We start from the raw sequence: 19,349 nt of genomic DNA, 5'->3' as shown, positions 1-19,349 counted from the left end.
CGTTTCCATATCGCTTTGGAGTTGTAACTAGCCCCCAACAACAACCCCAAGCATTTCATAGGCAGAGCAGATATCTTGCAACCAGATATGCTTTCAAAACACGACAAAACACATTTCAAATGGCAAAGTTATTCCATATCATTCCCACAAAATACCAAAGTATCATCCGCAAATAAAAGACTTCAAATCATCGCAACTTGATCGTCCTTCCAGCCACTCTAAACCCCCGAATACACCGCCCATCTACCGCCTTTGTTATAATTATCAATTATTTTCCGGAGAGAAGTTCCTTTTACAATATAATAGTTTATCACAACTAGACCTAATACCGCAAACAGCCTTTATGTTTGACGGAATTTCAATTTGTCCATAAATTATACTCTTCCTACTTCATGCTTTAATATGAATCAAACATATCTTGCAATTTTTGTGAAGTACATAATTTGATCAATGCCCAACGTATTAGCTTCCTCATGCTTTGCCGGATTAATCAATTTAACAAGATGGGAAGTATAGTAACATGCCATGCGCTATTAAGATAACACAAGCTATGATAAACATTCAAACAAAAAATAAGAACTCGCGTTACCCAAATTTAAAAACCATAATACCGAAGCATTTTGTCACAAGGTCGACTAATATTGTTACACAACCGGCGATCAATGCTACAACAATTCCTTTAAAGAAAGGAGAAGACCAATTTTTGATGTCTAAATGTTGCTATATCGGTAAAAACAAAATTAAATTCCTAAATGCATGCCTCGTGAATTAATCTAGAAGAACCCATTTCGAAAAAGCCATGTTCAAACAAATTACACCAAAACAGAGTAACGGGACCAAAAGGTGTAAGCACCCATGGAATTAGAGAAGAGAGAGAGGCTTACCGGCGGTGTTATGGCGGACCGGCAATCGGTGTGGCGACTCGAGAAGCGAGAGAGAGAGGGTTCTGAAAGAGGCGCGCGTTAGAGGGTGAGGGTGACCGGTTTCGGTGTTTGAGAGATTGAGAGAGAGCGTTTGAGAGACTGAGAGTTGAGAGATTGAGAGAGAGCGTTTGAGACACTGAGAGTTGAGAGATTGAGAAAGTGTTTCAGGATTTTTGAGAGAGTGAGAGTGTTTGCATTTGAAAGGGAAAGAGGGAGAATATTGTGCAGATTTCGAGTCTTATAAACTCGATTTCTACGTGGCTCAATTCCTCCAGGTGGAAAATTTGTCCACGTAATGGAAAATTTGGCCACGTAATGGAAGTAACAAAACACCATATCTCGAGTTTTAAAAACTCGATTTTTTAATTAAATCTCGAGTTTCTGAAACTCGAGATGTTAGTTTCCCATATACTCTCCAAATCCGGCCAACTAACGAAATCATTAGCACAGTGACGTTATTTGGAAAGGGTGTCCCTTTTGCTTGTGTCTGGATGCCCATAAAAGCCGGTTATGCGCCACGTTATACCGGTTTTGTTGCATGTAATATGAGCGTCGAGGTGCCACCGTGAGACAATACCATACGGTCCATACCCACATGACCTTAAAAGATTTGATCTCAAGACAAATTAGATTAGCATGACTTGATTCTGATGAGAATTTCCCAAGTAATATTCAAATTCAACTAGTTTGATTTATAAAAATTGTTTAAAGAGGTAATGGAGACACAAATTTTCTCAAGGTGTAGTACCATGATTGAAAAAAGACCCCCACTTTAAAATTTTCATTGGTGTAGTAAATAATGTAACACAGCAAATTACAATTTTTACCATAAATAAAGAGAACACAAGAAAGAATGTAAATTAATCCCTACATATTCCCTCTCTATCCTAAAAAACTTTTTCAGAAATAATTACATTATATTAGTGCATCCCCACTTTAAACTTTTCCCGGATGATTTATCATACCAAATCATGTCCACGTGTATAGATGAAGCTTTAGTAATAGCCACAGGGAGTCAGGTATAGAGTTAAAGAATAAACACTGCTTAATGAGGAACTAATCGGAATGCTCATCACTCTAAACAGTACTAGATTCTGGATTGATTTCATAAAAATCTTGGGTAGATATAGTCGGAGAGGAGAATGTATGGATTGTTGTTGAATTTTGGGTTTGGCTTCTGCTCAATCTGTGATTTTCCCTTTGTCGATGAAGGTCTCTCATAGCCTTAAACCTTAGATCATCACTATAGGTACTTGGTTCAGGAATCATGTCTGGAACAGTCATTCGCCCTTCAAGCATACTTACGACTTCAGACATGGTAGGCCTAAGTGATGCGGATGCATTTGTGCACAGAAGAGCTACTTTAACCAAAATTTCTGCTTCTTTTACGTTGACCTCTGACCCCAAGCTCTCATCAATTAGCTTCATCAAGTTTCCAGTTTGTTGCAAATGGCAGGCCTGTAATATAAATTATCCAATTACTATCATGCAAATGTTGCTACTTGTTAGTAGCTTCACAGTTAGTAAGCAATAATTGATGCATAAATGACGTGTTATGAATAAAATAGGGATATGAAGTTAGAAAGTACCTGATCTAAAAGACAAACGCAATTGTCACTTGGCATATAATTATTGTTGCTCTTTCCACTGAGAACTTCTAAGGCCACAACTCCAAAACTATAAACATCTGCTTTGTAGGTCAAATGACCCCATAATGCATATTCTGGTGCCATATATCCTCTGCAAATCAAAATCTCAATGTCTTGTGATTCAACCCCAAAATTTATAAAATTTTTCTAAACATCAAATGCAATTATTAAAATCATAACATAAATAACTAGAAGTTATTAGTAAGATGGGAACTGACATGGTTCCAGCTACCCTGGTGCTAATGTGGGTCTTCTCCTCTTCATCAAGTTTAGCCAATCCAAAGTCAGATATTTTAGGGTTCAAGTCACCATCCAGCAACACATTAGTAGCTTTGATGTCTCTGTGAACAATCTTGATTCTTGATTCTTCATGGAGAAAAGCTAAGCCTCTTGCTATCCCAATACATATCTTAAGCCTTGTAGGCCAGTCCAGTTTAAGCTGATTGATTTCTGGACCTACAGTAAGAACAAAATATTGATAAGTCATCTCAAATCTTTTCTTTTTCGTACATAATGAAATTCTATGAAAAGGCATAAACTTAAGAAGAACCCAATAACCAGAAATTTCAAATTCAAATCCCATAGAGCTGCCCAACCAGAAAATCATGGAAAAAAATATCCAAGGATAATCTGAAAGCCAGATAAGCTCACCTGACTTAGTTCTTGCTAAATATAATTAAATTCTAATCATGAAAAAATTTCATCTCTTATTTTTTTTCATAATAGCTCAGTGCTAACCAAGATTACATAATACTCACCAAATAATGCGCGGGCAAGGTTATTATTTTCCATGTACTCATAGACCAACAATAATTGCTCCCCGTCAATACAGCATCCATGAAGCTTCACCAGATTTGGGTGTTGCACACAAGAAATCATGCCTATTTCATTTAGAAATTCACGATTTCCTTGCTTTGATTTAGATGAGAGCTGCTTAACTGCTATGACAGTACCATCAGGTAATTGACCCTGCACCCAACCTTGCCAGATAAGCAGGAAAATCCATACTCAAATGAGATCAAATATGTCAGAGTAATACCTTGTATACAGGACCAAAACCACCTTCTCCAATTTTGTTGGCAGAATCGAAGTCATTAGTGGCAGCTTTTATTTGTTTTAAGGTAAAAGTACCTGTCTGCAAATCTAGTCCTTTAATATCTGTTCAAGGAGGCACATACGAAGCAGTAGGATAAGGAATTGTTAGTTTTGTTTGTAATTACTTTCTTGAGTTACACTTGAGGAAAGATGATATGCTCAGATACGTTAAAATTTAAAATTTTCATTGTAACTACGCAGAAGCTTAACATTAAGGAGCAATAATTCAACCACTTGAACCAGGAATTGCGAATTTGAATTCAGTAAAAATGAAATCCACCCTAACAATTTTGAACAACCAATTTCATTGAAGAAAAAAAAATCTATTTAATCATATACTCATGATAAATTACCAATTTTTCCAAAAGTTTAATCTATTAAGAAATTGTGAATTTAATCACTTAACTATAATTCTAACAATCCCTCTCATGTGTAGTCCCAAACTGCCCTTTACTAAGTGTGGTCTAATACATGGGATTTTTAACATTTTAAATGGGAGGAAGAATGGGAACAAGGATTGAACTCAGGATTTTCTACTCTAATACCATGATAAATTATCGATTGCTTGCCCTAAAAGTTTAAACTATTAGGAAATAGTGAATTTAATTACTTGACCATAATTCTAACAACTTCCATTATATTAAACCAATTCTGTGTAATTAAACAACACAAAACTATACCTTGAGAAAAATGTTGTAGATATTTCACTGCATACTGAAACTATTCTAGAAGCAAAGTATAGTCCAGATGTTGCTATTAAACAAACAAATTATAATATTATGTGTCAAAAATTGATAATGCACACTTGCACAAAATTCTCTAGCAACTGAAACTGCAAAAGTTCAAGAGTCAAGACAGCCTACTCTTTTTGCATAATTACTTGTTAAAGTTGACTAAGTAGAGGCAATTAAATAAATTTTAGAATCAGACATCTACTAAAGCCTGCACCTTCTTTTCTCCCCTTCTTCCTCCACAAACAGCCTTTCCACCAAAGGATTCCCACTATAAAGAGTATCAAGAATAATGCTCCAACTGCAACACCAGCAATGATATAAACATTTCGCTTGGTTCCACCATTTGAACAAAATTTGGAATCTGCACAAAAAAAAATCACCCTCACAAGCAACCAATTAAAAGTGGACAAGACCCAGAAACTTGGCCACCCATATGTTCATTGAATAAAGTAGACACAAACATCAAGAAAAAGAAAATATATTATTTGTTAATTAGACAGAAAATGTGCATGGGGTGGTTTTTCAAACTGAAGCATTAGTCATAAAAATCAAAACTAAAACTCCCACCGAAGACAATCCATAGAATTCTTGATTTATCACAAAATTGAAACTAAAAGGTTCACTCTACCTGACATAGAGAAGAGATATACTGCAGTACATGGCATATCAAATCCCTAACCCCTAGGCAATCATTCCCATGTAAAGCATAACATATCTACCTGAAATCGACCAATAAGGGCTAATAACTAATTATCAGCTACTTCTGCAGTTGAAAGAAAGGGCCTCACATAGAACAATTAAAAGAAAAAAGAAAAAAAAAAAAAGAGAAGGAATTATAGTGCTGCACTGTCCTAATCTCACAAGTAACATATTCCATACTAATTTTGAACTGGAGATAATTATCCTGATTCCACAAGTGTGTCAGAGCAATAACTGCATTGCAATATATGTTGGAAATCATGGGAATTGATTTGAGGACCATCAAGTAGTGGTGTTCTAAGAAGGGCCCTCAGAAACACGGCATCTCTAAAATGACAAAGGAGAGACATTCACTAAAATAACTCACCAGAAACCACAGAAACAGCTGATATAAGGGGACCATAAACTCCACTGTTAGGGATTCTCGTCGTTCCTTTACCAGCCCAATAGAATCTGATCTCTAAGACATTGTTTACCACACTAATGTTAGATGCGGGTTTTATTACTGGCTTCTGAGCAATACTAGCATCATCTTCAATATTGAAATCCTTCCACACTAATTTTTCCTGCAAAAAAGTGGTCTGATTAAACCTTAATCTGCAACATCAAGGATACATATTTTCATCATTGTGACCAATTACCTGAATGTAGATATCAAATATACGCTTCCCAAGACTGTTATATGTCTTGTCATTTGTGAACTGTATTTCTGCAAAATGGAGACTTACAGTGTAGTTCCCATTTTCTAAGCAATAATGGAAATAAGTAAGTGATATAGGAGATCTACGTGCTGTTGTATACAATTCAGGGATATTTGATAATGACGGAGACACAGTGTAACGAGTATTTTGGAAATCAAAATCATCCATGAAGTCTCCAGTGCTACTAAATCCCCAATAACTGTTACCATTAATATAGTATTTTGCAGCACCACCTTCAACATCACCATCTCCTTCATATACAAAATTTGTTTCATTCTCCTTGATGGTTGCATCCTTTCCACCAGAATTAACATGCAAACAATTTGAATCTGCCATGATATGTAGAGAAAAATGAGAAAGCAAGCTTACATGTAAACTATAATGCAACAATATGGAGGTCATCAATTTATACAGCTTCTTTTCTTTTTCTTTTTTTTTCTTTTTTTTTTTTCAGAATGCTAAATTGATTTCACATTGGTATAGTGAGAACTGAGATATCAACCCAAGGGTGCACATGCATGCACATGCAAGTGCACACACTTGCCAGTCATTTTCTATATTTTTCAGTGATTCTAGTAATTCATAAGTACTTCAAAGCAAGCTATCATAAAAACTATAGATTCACTTTCATTTCAAGGTCTTCTCTCCTTACTCAAAGAATAAGGTTTTAGAAAATGAATCACGCTATTCTAGTCATATTGTCAAGTTTTACAATTTCATTTTTTTTTGGGCATTACAAATCTGATTAAAAGAAATGCTAGATAGAAAGGGTGTAGCCCTATAGAACGAAAGGTATATAAGAGAAACACCAGAAAAGCAAAGAGTGAAAGGAACAAATTATACAAATTGACCACTAGTTCGATGTTTCAATTATATCCAAGGAAAGTGCCATAATCAGCAAAAGAAGATAGATTGTACTTTTGGAGTCACTGCCTTGAATACCATATTGTTCCTCTCATTCCAAATTCACCACAACAAACAACGAGGAATTACAAACCATGCCATTTGACTCGTACTTCTAAATCCCCATCTCCAAGCTGCCAAAATCTTTATCACTAATGCAGGCATTACCCAATAAACCCAGATAGAGAAAGGAGGACAGAAAAAGAACCATTGTTAGTGACAATACAAAACTAATGATACTGTCCTCCCTCTCTTTACAAATGACACCAGCTGATATTAAATTACCTCTTTTTTAACAAATTGTCCACCATAACAACACAAATAAGAACTGCATTCCCAAAACAAACAATAACTTATAGCCAAATTTAACACAATCTGATGACTTTTGGCTTAGCTTCTAACATCTATCTTCATCAAAACTGCAGCCTTGAACATCATGAAGCGTAAGGACTGAAACCTCAACTGATTCTGATTCCAATTTTACTAACCTCAGATTTGAATGTAATATTGATCCTTATATCTAGCCCATATAATTAGCCATTTTTTCACTTATACAGTTATACTGAATAGTGGAAATAAATCAGAAAACAAGAGCTGAAAAGGCATCTTCCCACACCAAGCATCCTGTGAAATCTTTTCATCCTACAGCTTAAAGCAAAGATGCCATGCACAGACATCCAATCAATTCTGAAAACAGTTCCAAAATCAACACCATGCTAACTCTGAAAAGTATGGTCTAATCTCCCCATGGTTCAAAACTCACAAAAGGCATCCGGAGTTAAAACGTAATCTAGAAGACCTTGTGGAGTTAAAATTTTTTAGGGCTTTAAAGATTCATTATATTCTCCTGTTGATTTCAAAACTGAAGAAGCAAAAGTTCAAGCTCAATTACTCAAGGCATTACTCTCTTTTATTTTTCTTTGGTTTGAATGAAAGGCCTTAATATATGTGGAATTCCTTAAGCAATTTTCATTTAACGGGCTGAAATAATTGATACATATATTCTCTTATGAACAAATTCAAAAATAGATTTGGAAAAATTAACATTATTTTCATAGTAATCAATGATTATGGAACTCCAGAAACCAATCCTTACATCGTGGACAGTTGAAATTCTTCAAGCAATGAGGATCTTGCCTTCTACTACTGAATGAGTACAAAAGAATAAATTAGTAGGAAAATGGACACCATTCAGTATATGAAATCTACACCTTACATTGAGCTTCTTTCTCATTGGTAAACTTGAAAAATTATAACAGAACTAAAGAAACGAGAAGATAAATCAATGAAAAAGTGGGGGAAAGGGCATCTTACACATCATCATCAATTAAAGAGCTTCGAAACAAGTTAAGGTTTAAATTCCTAACAAAAAAAATATGAGGAGAAAGATCTCAGTCTTAAACCATATCAAACCTAAAAATATATGTAAACAATTATTATACAAGTAGCCTGACATGTTTTCGTGACAAGCTGGTTGCTCAAGGCCTTGCCATGTGAAGTTATTGTATGAAAGATCACTGCAGCAATGCATTAGAAAAGATAACGTCAATTCTTTAAATAAAGAATAACAAATAAATAAACCAAACCAAACTGAAAAAAGAAAAAAAAAAAAAAAGGATTATTTGAATTTGAGTAATAGCATTTAGTATCTCATAAATATTTGAACCCAAGAGGCATGTCTTATCAGGATATAACATTAATACTATTTTATTGATTTCGAAACAAAAGGAGAAAATTTTCAGGACATCAATCCCTCCCCACCCCCACCCAAAAAAAAAAAAACCAAAAGAAAAAGAAGCCAAAAAATTGGATAACAAAAGGAAGTATTTGAAGCAACAATGTTTGATAATTCAAAACAGATAATGTTGCAGAGAAACCATCACATCCAGAGTCAAACTTGAAATTAATCTTAGCACTAACCAAATCTACCATTGTGCATTTATGAAGAGCAGGAATTAAAAGGAAAAAGAAAAAAAAATGAAGTGCTGAGAAAAAGGACAAGTAAATAGCTACTATATCAACAAAATCACTGCTAGAGTACACGTGAATTGCATTTGGGTTGGTTGATAGTATCTGGTGCCAAAATTTTCTGTTAATGGCTGCCAGAGATGGTTGATATTACTTGTAAACTATTGAGCACTATATGTGTATTATACCTTCTTATTGCACACACAGAACGCTAGACTCTGCATTCACTAATACAAAATGTAAATTTGATTTTTCTCAATCTGTGTAAGATGGTGTCATATACTTGACAATTCCCATCCATTCAAGACCTTGGTGTTTGGGTGAGATGAGGGGGTCATATGGAGTGGATTGTGGAAGTATATTAGAGGCAGCTGGGACAACTTTACATAGTTCATTAGAGATGATATTGGAGGCAGCACTAAAGTTTGGTTTTGGCACGACTCCACTCAAGGATAAGTATTCCAACTTGTGTTTAATAGCAAGATATAGTAAGGGTACAGTAACAGATTATGCAGAGATCAGGTCTGGACAGATCTCTTGGACATTGGCGTTCATTTGTGCAGTTCAGGATTAGGAAATGGAATGTGGCACAGCTATTGGAGGATCTTTCCCAAGCAAATAATCAGGTATGAGGAGTTAGATAAGTTGGTGTGGATTCATTTGAAGAACCAAGGTTTCCAGGTGAAGAGCTATTATAGACTTTTGAGGAGGGTTGGCTTAAATTTCCCTTGGAGAAGTATACGGGAAGCCAGGATCCCACACCTTCTTTCGTAGTTTGTGGCTTTGGGGAAGATTTTGACAGCCAATAACTTAAGGAAGAGGGGCATTGTTATACTGGAGTGGCACATCATGTGCAAGAAGTATGGGGAGAATGCTAATCACTTATTTTCACATTGTGAATTGGCTAAGGAATTGTGGTGTGTGATTTTCTGTATATTTGGAGTCTATTGGGCGATGCTGAATTTAGTTCAAGATATGTTGGTGTGTTGGAAGGAACAGGGGGTTTGTCGAAGGAATAAGGGGGGAGTTGGCAGGCTGTTCCATTAGCCTAATGCGGTGTCCTTGGAGAGATCAGAATGAACGGTGTTTTGAGGGTCAAGAATGAGCTTTTTATTTTTTTTTGATAAGTAAGAAAGATATATATACAATAAGCTACCTTATGCAAAGAGCACAAAGCAGTCCAATAAATTACAAGAAAAAGAAATTAATTACAAACAAAAAGAGAACTAATGAACAAGGGTAGGAAATCACTAGATGTGAGTCCCCAAACTCAAGACTAGTCAAACAGAGACCCACTAAAAAAAGCAAGCAGCTGGTCACCCAATCTTTCTATGTCCTCGAAAGTCCGCCGATTATGCTCCTTCCATATACACCACATTAAGCACAATGGAACTAAATTCCTAATACTTGATGAGTGTTTCCCCAACCAATTCCACCAATCAAAAAGAACATCTGATACCGTTTCTGAATGAGTATGGCGAAGCTGAATTACTCGTTTCTGAAGTCCTTATATAATTTGACCTTTCTGTCTCCTTATATAATTTGACATCGTATAAGAAATTGGAAATGAGATTTTCCTAAATTTTCCTGAAAGCTAAGTTCTGAGTACATGCTGAAAAGCCCCGTAACAGTTGACTATGAAGTTGTAACAGTCCTGTCTTAAGGCAGGATGGGCAATTAAGGCCCTGCTGAACTGCTTTAATATTAAATTTGTGTCTTGACTTGAGGCTAAGATGTGAAAAGTAGCCTAGTGCATGTAGTGATTCTCAAGTCAACATGATTTAATTAAATATTAACTCTAAAAGAATATTTGGAAATCTTATTGCAACTGAGATTTTTTTCAAAAGGAACATCATTTTATTAATACTACTAATGTCTCATGATAGAACAAAGAGAAGATAGAGCATTATGAGCTTAATAACGTAAAACAAATGCTGTTAGGTTTTAGTTTGTTGAGTGTTGCCAAATTCTAGTGCCAAAACATATCAAATTTCACTGTATCAATAAAATTGTGCTAGGGTTGAGTTCGGATTAGAAGCTGCTAAAAGAAGATAAAGCTTTGATCTCCTCAAAGATGATGAGTTGATGCTCTTTTGCCTATATAACTTGTATCATAATGAATTTCATAGTGAAACTTGTTTCATTGGAAAGTAGACGCCTGAAGCTTCAAAATGGAGATAAATTTGACCAAATTTGGATTTGAAATGAGTAAAATATGGCCTTTTGAAGTTGACACAAATGTGCTTTCCAAGAGATTTCACTTGACACTCACTCAAGAAAAATTGCTGCAAACTGTACACTGACTGTGAAGGCCATATGACTTAACCTAATGATTCCCTATATAAAACCAACCCTTGTTGTACAAGTTGAGTGGAGAAAGGCTACCCTATCAATATTATACTATGCTGAGAGCAAATGTCTTTTACAGGAATCTAAAGGTTTTGGGGTCATTGCAGTGGTAAGGCAAGATGGGCATTTGTAACCTAGCTTGGGAAAGGAACCCCTCCCATTGAACCCTCCAATTGCCTCCCACTTTTAGTCAGATGTGAGACACGTGGCATTTATTTGAATTTTAAATGCTGCGTGTCTCACATCTAAGTAAAAATTGGAGGGAAATGGAAGATTCAATGGGAGGGGATTTCATCCCAAGGTTACAATAGAAAATCTAGTAGTGCAAAGGTTTTGTAAGTAAACTGTTGTACCTATTTCTTATAGTGAGTTTTATGGGATTGGATCCCTACAATGGTTTTTCCTTTGACAAGGTTCTTCATTGAATTTCCACTTCTTTACAAAATCTGTGTTCCTTTTACTGCTATATATCTTCATTGCTTTTGATTTGGTATCTATAACTATGGTTGAAATACTTGTTTGTGCTATCCATTGAAATAGATCATAAATTATTCAATCAAGCTGCTGCTTAAGTGTTTGGGGTCTAAAACAGATTTTTTTAAGCAGTATCAGAGCAATTAGAACACACAGGGTCTACATAGAATATTTCAAATGAATATCAAAAATTAAGGGATTTACAAACTCCATCCTTAGAATGGTTAGTGCATTGGCCTCAAATTATTAACTACCTGTATTTCATTGTTAATATTTAACAAGGAGAAAAAAAATTTACATTACAAGGGGATCACACCAAATGAAAGTTAGAAAGCAACTATATCAAAAAGATGAAACTAAATTAAAAGCATCCTAGATAGGAAACATACATATTACTTCCTTCCTTCAAGACTGAGTCTCCCACATTTCCACTTAGCAAGTTGCCAGTTAAAAAGCTAACAAAAACAACATCTGAAGTTTAGTATGATATACCAATACTAGAATGCGAAAGCAATTGAACAAATCAAATCAGAAAATCTAAGCCTGCATTTGGTAGCATACTAAGAAATGGTTCTGTACCAGAAAGCAAGTTTAATCATTAGAATTGTGAACCACGTGCATGCATCTGTATAAGCATTTGCTTTCACTTTTGAGGCTATGTAAATCTGAGTCCACCAGACTTTGAAAATGAAATGCTTACTAGTTTTAATATGTAAGCAAATATGCCCATATTTCAATATACTTACAGGAATCTCAGGCGCTCTAACTTTATACTAGGTGGAAGTTCCCCAACCAGTTTGTTAAAACTGACATCCCTATCATAATCACAAAGTGACAGAATAATTATTATCAATCCTTGGGAAATTTACCAACCGGGTATGTTAAAATGTATTACATTTTTGTAATTACAAAAGGTTACATTAATTAACAAGGCATTAGGCATCATTCTCTTGAAAGCAAGCATTGCTTCTATCAATATGTTATGCATCTATTAATCTATTGCCATCCTGAAAATAGAAGAAAACTAGACAATAGTAATAAGAAAACAACTGAAAATGATAGCAGCAAGAAATTTGAGAATATATTTAAATTAAAAGGGAAAGAAACGAGTAATTCATCAATTTGTCATAACCTTTTTCATATCCTATAGGTTTCTGATGTTTCTAGATTATATAGGTTGATCAATTTTATGTCTATCAAATATCTACAGGTGTGTACGTAAGTGCACGTCCATGTGTTAGGTAATTATGATAAGTATGTGTATGAGTTGCCTATATATAAAATGATGTTCCCAATAATATCTGCAGTTTCTGTGATATGGTTTTTAAGAAGTATGCAATATTCATAGTTTGAAAGGCCTGATTGTTTCTTATCATTCTTAACATTAGAGTTAGAACTTATTCTACCTTATTATTCAAAATCTTTACAATCTTTCTTTTCATTTGAGGTTTTTTACACCATTTTGTAATGTTCACATGTTACTTTTCTTCGTTGTATAATCTTTTATTATGTTTTTTCTAAGTGCCAATTGAAAGCTTGAAGTGTCAATTAACGTTTGCATATCTACAAAGACAACCGTTAGAATCTATAAATGCTTATAAACATTCAGAACTCTGAAATCCCAATATTGGATATCTACAATGATATCTGCCCAAGCTTTGTTCATTAATTAAATGCAAAACATCGATTAAATGTCTACATTTTATAAGTGAAATATATACTTAACAATAATCCACCTTATAGGTGAAAGAAAAGTTATGTTTTTCTATTCATTTAAATGGCCTCCATTTTTCTTGTTCACTGAAACAAAAGCATGTTTACTTTGTATCTTCAAACACCATCCAAATCAAGGCATATATACTTATAATAACGATAACTCAAACATTGCTAACTAAGGAAACACCATGCTCTAATACTTGAGGTGCTTTACTTACAACATCTCCAGTTGTTTCATTGTCCAGATGTATGCAGGGATCTCCCCAGAAATCTTACAGTTTCTCAAAACCCTAAAATACATAACTGAATTATATCAAATTGACGAATTATATCAAATTGACGAATTATATCAAATTGACCATCATCAAGTCAAACATTTATATCATTTGACAACGTAAGTACCAAACATACAATCTTACTATGCCTGTCATGTTTCTCAACATTGGAAAATCCTGACTTGGCCCATCTATATCGCTAATCCTCCTGTATAAAGGATGCAAACCATAAGCCAAAACCATTGATTAATATACAAAAACAAACTCACATCATATCAAGTTACTGGATGGATATGAGAAGGCTTTTTACTCACAACTGAAGTAAATTATTCAGAAGAGATATATTTGGTGGAATAGGTCCCTTGAGTCCACTTGCGTGCATTTCTCTTCAAGAAGTTAAATTTGAATGAGAATATAAGCTAAATTTAGACTTATCTACAATTAAAACTCAAAGAACTTGAGATATTTTCAGAGGAAAAAAGATCTCACAATCTTGTCAGTTGTTTCCAATTCTGTATGAAATCAGGTATAATTCCACTGAATTTGTTATCATTTATCCTACTGTATTGAGCAATAAAATGATTTTGGATCAGGCACAAGTTGATATTTATGCTTTAAAGGCAAATATAAATAGAGGTGGATATTTAAGGTTTAAAGAGAGTCAAATATATAAAAAGAGGTGGATATAATAAACTCTCACAAATCTGTTAGGTTTCTCAGCCCAGCAAAAGCCATCGGCAAGTTCCCTGTCAAATTATTGGAGGAGAGCATCCTGCAATTACAATATTGAAGCAATGAACGAAACCCTTCAGAAAAGTGTTAAAAATGAAGAGAAAATTTAAGAATTATAGAACACCAAAATGAATAAATGAGGCGTCTCACAAAGTCTGCAAGTTGGTCAAATCCCCAAGCTCAGGAGGAACAATGCCAGAGAATTGGTTTGCTTCAAGGCACCTGTTTGAAAAGGGGGAAAAATTAAAATTAAAAAACGAAATATTGAGATTACTAAGAAAGCTTAATGGAAGAAAACATGATTAAACCCTCCACAAGGTCACTATGGAGTGCAGGGATATCAAAACTATATGTAACAGATAAAGGATGAAAAGTTCCATAGGTTTTGAGGCCATGACAATACATTTAAGAAGAAAACCGAAGCCTTTCTACTTCATTTCACAACTGTATCCCATTCATAAATACTTCAATCACCATAAATGTCCATTGTCCAAGATATACATGATTGAGTTAAACCAAAGTTCAAAACGTACAGGTATGTGAGAGTAATAATATTTCCCAACTCCTTTGGAATTTCCCCTGATAAGCGATTCACAAGAACAGAGCTGCACATCACTTGCTGGTTAATTTAAGATAAAAGCAAATAGATATAAATTTTATCAATATAACTTTACAAAAGCTCACATAAAAGTTAATTGTGTTGAAGCCCATTCCAGTGGTATTGTTCCATTGAGATAGTTGTACGCAAAATCACTACAATTAGAGGAAGACTGGTGTAAATTGAAAAGCACTGGAAAAAAATGTCTTTATTCAAATCTTGTGAATTGTGCTAGAAATTGGTGCTGCAAAATGTTACCATCAAACATGTAATTGAAGCATTTCAAAACGATCTTACATTTCTCGGAGGTGAGGAAGTTTGACAAGTTGAGGTGGAAGCATGCCAGGAAGACTATAACCCTTTAGCACTCTATACACGAGAAATAAAACATTGAGTCTTGACAACTATTATCATGAAATTGTAAATCAATGATAACATGCTAAGAGATTTAAACAGCTTGCTTTTAAAAATAATGTTTACTGGACTAAATTTACAATGTATGGTCTACAACAAATTTTTTCACTTTCATGATAAAAAGTAGTTACAATCAACTTTTAGACTTGTATCCTTCATGTGGAGACATAGAATGATGCATAAGATAGAAGAATTGCAGTAAAAGTAATTAGTAATAAAATGAGGGAACTATACATCTTTACGACATTACAGACAGTGTTGTTGTTCTCGAAGTGACAATCACAATTGATGCTGCTCTCAGCAATGTCAGCATTCTCTGGTGGCTCTGGTGTTACCCCAATAATTTGGCAAGAATTAGCATCAAACCTCCAATCCTTCATACCCATCGTACTAGTTATTTCTTTGAGTGCATCAACTAAACAACATCCACAATCAAATAAACATAACATGTCAAATCAGTGCTGTACAACTGCACTAATGTAAAACAATGGCAATTCAAAATAATTCCCTATTTTGGCTACATGAACTTTAAAATTTACATTAAAAAGCACCAAGGAAGATATTTATCTTCTCACTTGAGTAATACAATTTTTGCTGCCTAATTTTAGATTGGAAACGTAGTTAGCTTAACCTTGTCCGGTAGTTCTAAATACCCAAGACTTGAAGAGAAACAAGAGGAACATCAAGGACATTTCTACCATTCTACACTTAAGTTTAATTTCCCATTTTGTTTATAACTTTCTCTTTTTCTTTTTCTTTTTCCTTGAAGGCTTGAAGGGACACATCAGCTCATAATCAAATAGAAACTAGAGCATGGAGATTGATTAGAACTCCCAAATGATAATAAATTTAGATTTTTATCAACCAAATTTCATGAATTAATTCCTACAATTCTCGAAATCACTTCTTCCATACAGAACATTGTGGAGGAAAATATGAAAAGTAATAACTCAATATGACTTATAAAAACCACTACAATTGGGTTTTCAAAGTAGATTACTCCATAAGAGGGAAAAATCAATTTTTTATAATTATGTGATTTTTAGATCAATAAGGACGTGACAAAACCACGGAGAATGGAACTTAGACACTCTAAACACAGACAACCAGAAAATCAACACTAGTGAATTACTCTATAGTCATATATCTCAATGCAAAAACACCCATTCATCCTTTTGGTCACCAAGAAGATTATATCGGTTTCTTCAAATGAAAATACAAGCTCAGCCCAGCTAGTCCAACCAGTTATGGTGACACCCAGTTGGACAAACTTCCCAAGATACAAAATTTTCATTTTCCTCAGCAGTTAGAATGGAAGTATTATAGACCCCACCAAAAAACAAGAGAGATAGAGGATGGAAGAGTTAGCTGGTACCTTCTTGTTGGGGTACCTGTGCCTCTACGGATCTCTTCAACCAGAAGCAACTCAACGCCATAATCATGAAGACAAAGAAGAAATGTCCTCCCTGCATGATGGTCGAAAACTGTCGAAACTATTGGCCCCTGAAGAGTACTAGTACAACTTAAAAGTATGCTTTGAAAAGTGAGTTTGTTCACAATGTCCTTTTTGGATTTGCAAAAGCTTAATAGCATGAGACAGTCCAAAGCTCTGAGCATACAAAAACAAAATTATACAGTACATTATCATATTGCAACAAATTGTCAAAATATTGTCCTCTTTTCACTTCTCAGTTTTTTGTTTTCATGTCCAAGTGGGATTAAAATTGTCATATAGATCCCGTCTCACCCATTAGACAATAAATTTTATAATATTTTTCACAACCTGGCGAGTTGTGAGTAGAGTATATTAAGCCATCTATATTTAGAAATATTTTTTTTGAAAATTAAAAAAGCTGTTAATACTTTTTCAATTCTCAAAAAAATATTTTCAAAAATGATTAATTATTATGTGTAATTGGGACACATATTAACAAAATTCTTAAAACAAAACAAATATATATATATTTTTTTTTTTGGGGATAATATATAGGACTCTCTCTTCATACACCCAAAACCACAAAACCGAGAGAGAGAGAGAGAGAGAGCTAAAGCATAATTCATTAAGAAAAACATTAATAAAGACAAGTGTTTGACACACTTTTCATTGTTGTACGAGTTACTTCACGTCACTCTACGCCAAACATATATGCATGTGCAAGTGTCCAACGCCTATTGCTCGCTTGTTCTTTCTAAGAGTTGAAGCATACAATGGCAATCGGTAAACCCAAATCGAGTTGTGTTGCAAAGTCCATAAACAACGCCAATATGTAGCGGTGAATTCCAATTGGGGGTCGAGGCCCTACATAAGGGCTAAGGCACTATTTCCTTCTCCGAGAAACGTCACATCCCACTTCAGTTAAGTCCATAAATCCTGATTTGATATTTTTGTCCGGGCAATGTACGTTGTACATACCTGTTTGTCCATACACATAGGTCTGCAAACAATTGAAAAAGTGCATTGAAGACACGATTTTGTGTTTTCAACTCATATTTTCATTTGTTGTAGAGCTTTTTTTTTTTTTTTTTGATGAACGAAAAAAAAAAGTTTTTTTTTTTTTGTTTGTAGAGCACATTGAAGACACAATTGTTATATTGTTGTAGAGCACATTGAAGTGCAAGTGACAAGTTTTTTAATTTTTTATTTTAAACAAACAAAATAAATAATAAATAAATCATCAAATTTAATGATTTAGAAATATTTGGCTAAAATATTAGTATTATATACCCCTTCTTTTTATGTGGGTTTCAAATTAATCAATGGACTTTTATTTGAACAGTTAACTCTGGGACTATAGAGAGAGTATAAAAAAATAAAAATAAAAACAAAAAATTTTGGACTATAGGTTTATGCTCAAAGTTCTAAACTGCTGTTAGCATTTTTCATTTAAGTCGAACAAATCATGTAATTGGCTCATAGTAATAATAACATTTCAAAATTGAGAAATTCTAGTTCTCAAAAAAAAAAAGTTTTGAGAAATTTTAAGGAAAAATAAATAAAATCTTACAATATTCTCATAATACCTTTGTTTTAAGTTGTAGTGAGTCCCAATCAATATAAATTTTTTATTATTTTGACCTATGGTAATTTGACAGACACCTCACTTTGTAAATATTGTATAATTTTGTTATATCCATAGAAAAACTCTTTAAAACTATTAATGTTATGCTACAATACAATACATTATAATATTGCATTAAATCATGTGCACACCACTTTCTTAATCTGTTAATTTTCATCATGGAATACTAATAAAGCGTTTTTTTAATAAAAGAATACTAATAAAATATTTAATTTGTCACAAACCTAATATCACAATCCTATCATTTTTAAAAAAAAAATTAAAGACAAAATAAAAATCTTACATTATTTAACTTAATTTAATTTGGGTTAATATCTTCCGTAAGCTTATGCTTTTGTTTCCAAAACTGGAAAAAATGATTGGGAGGTCGGTGAGGGCATTATTAAATAATAAATATGAATCTTTTTTTTGATAAAAAAAAAATACTATTAATCTTTTTATTGTAAGATACCGTACATTAGCCGCCGCCATATATTAGTGCCACGTTGTATGTAAACTCACTACTTCCCCTTTTTTCTTTTTTCTTTATTTTTTCTTTGGGTATGGATATTTTTATTTTGCAAAAAAGTCTAACAACGCATGTGCATGTTTCCATATTGGTAGTTAGATACCGTGTAAAAATGTTTCCATATTTATATATATATATATATATATATATATATATATACTGAATAGTATTTTAATTTAATAATAATAAATAGTTATATATATTTTTTAAAAAAAAATTTAGCGAAGAAAATATATTTATTTAAAAAAAACTTTAAAAATATATGTACACATTTTAATTTATTTATTTACAGTAAATCTAAGGGAAAAAAAAATACTTCGAGGGTAAAGACTAAAGAGATACTTTATAAATTAAGCCGATTAGAGAGATTGAAAAGATAAGGTTTGCGTGTCAAATTACTCTCATTATTAGTCAAATAATACAAACCACTATAATAAACAAACAAAATGATTAGTCAAGTTTTCAAACCTCAATGTTCACTTTTCCTCTGGCACGCTCCTCATAAATAAGGGGCTGCTATGGAGACTGGAG

The 19,349-nt window shown here is 33.7% G+C and overlaps 1 protein-coding gene across 7 annotated transcripts; it reads right to left on the bottom strand.

The window, feature by feature from the left end:
- Positions 1-1,680: 1,680 nt before the first annotated feature.
- On the bottom strand, positions 1,681-16,795 carry LOC142634539 (putative LRR receptor-like serine/threonine-protein kinase RFK1). 7 transcript variants are annotated; one of them, XM_075808845.1, is made up of 25 exons: positions 16,606-16,795; positions 15,465-15,645; positions 15,114-15,185; positions 14,903-14,971; positions 14,752-14,823; positions 14,369-14,440; positions 14,187-14,258; positions 13,976-14,047; positions 13,801-13,872; positions 13,623-13,694; positions 13,430-13,501; positions 12,242-12,310; positions 11,885-11,950; positions 8,159-8,221; positions 8,019-8,066; positions 7,801-7,850; positions 5,888-6,130; positions 5,742-5,809; positions 5,468-5,666; positions 4,616-4,762; positions 3,612-3,730; positions 3,331-3,541; positions 2,791-3,028; positions 2,513-2,663; positions 1,681-2,381 (listed from the first exon to the last, which is right to left on the bottom strand). In XM_075808845.1, exons 1-25 carry the CDS (start codon positions 16,700-16,702, stop codon positions 2,001-2,003), a joined length of 2,976 nt encoding a protein of 991 aa, XP_075664960.1. In that variant the 5' UTR covers positions 16,703-16,795; the 3' UTR covers positions 1,681-2,000. The 7 variants fall into 7 exon arrangements, with proteins under 7 accessions (XP_075664960.1, XP_075664961.1, XP_075664956.1 ...); XM_075808846.1 differs by having other exon boundaries at positions 7,801-7,847; XM_075808841.1 differs by having other exon boundaries at positions 5,742-6,130.
- Between the last annotated feature and the right edge of the window lie 2,554 nt (positions 16,796-19,349).

The sequence above is a fragment of the Castanea sativa genome, chromosome 5 (genome assembly GCF_040712315.1).
Source record: "Castanea sativa cultivar Marrone di Chiusa Pesio chromosome 5, ASM4071231v1".
In the NCBI taxonomy this organism is placed as follows: Eukaryota; Viridiplantae; Streptophyta; class Magnoliopsida; order Fagales; family Fagaceae; genus Castanea; species Castanea sativa.
The sequence above is the reverse complement of the archived record's forward strand: the minus strand, read 5'-3'. Positions and strand labels throughout refer to the sequence as shown.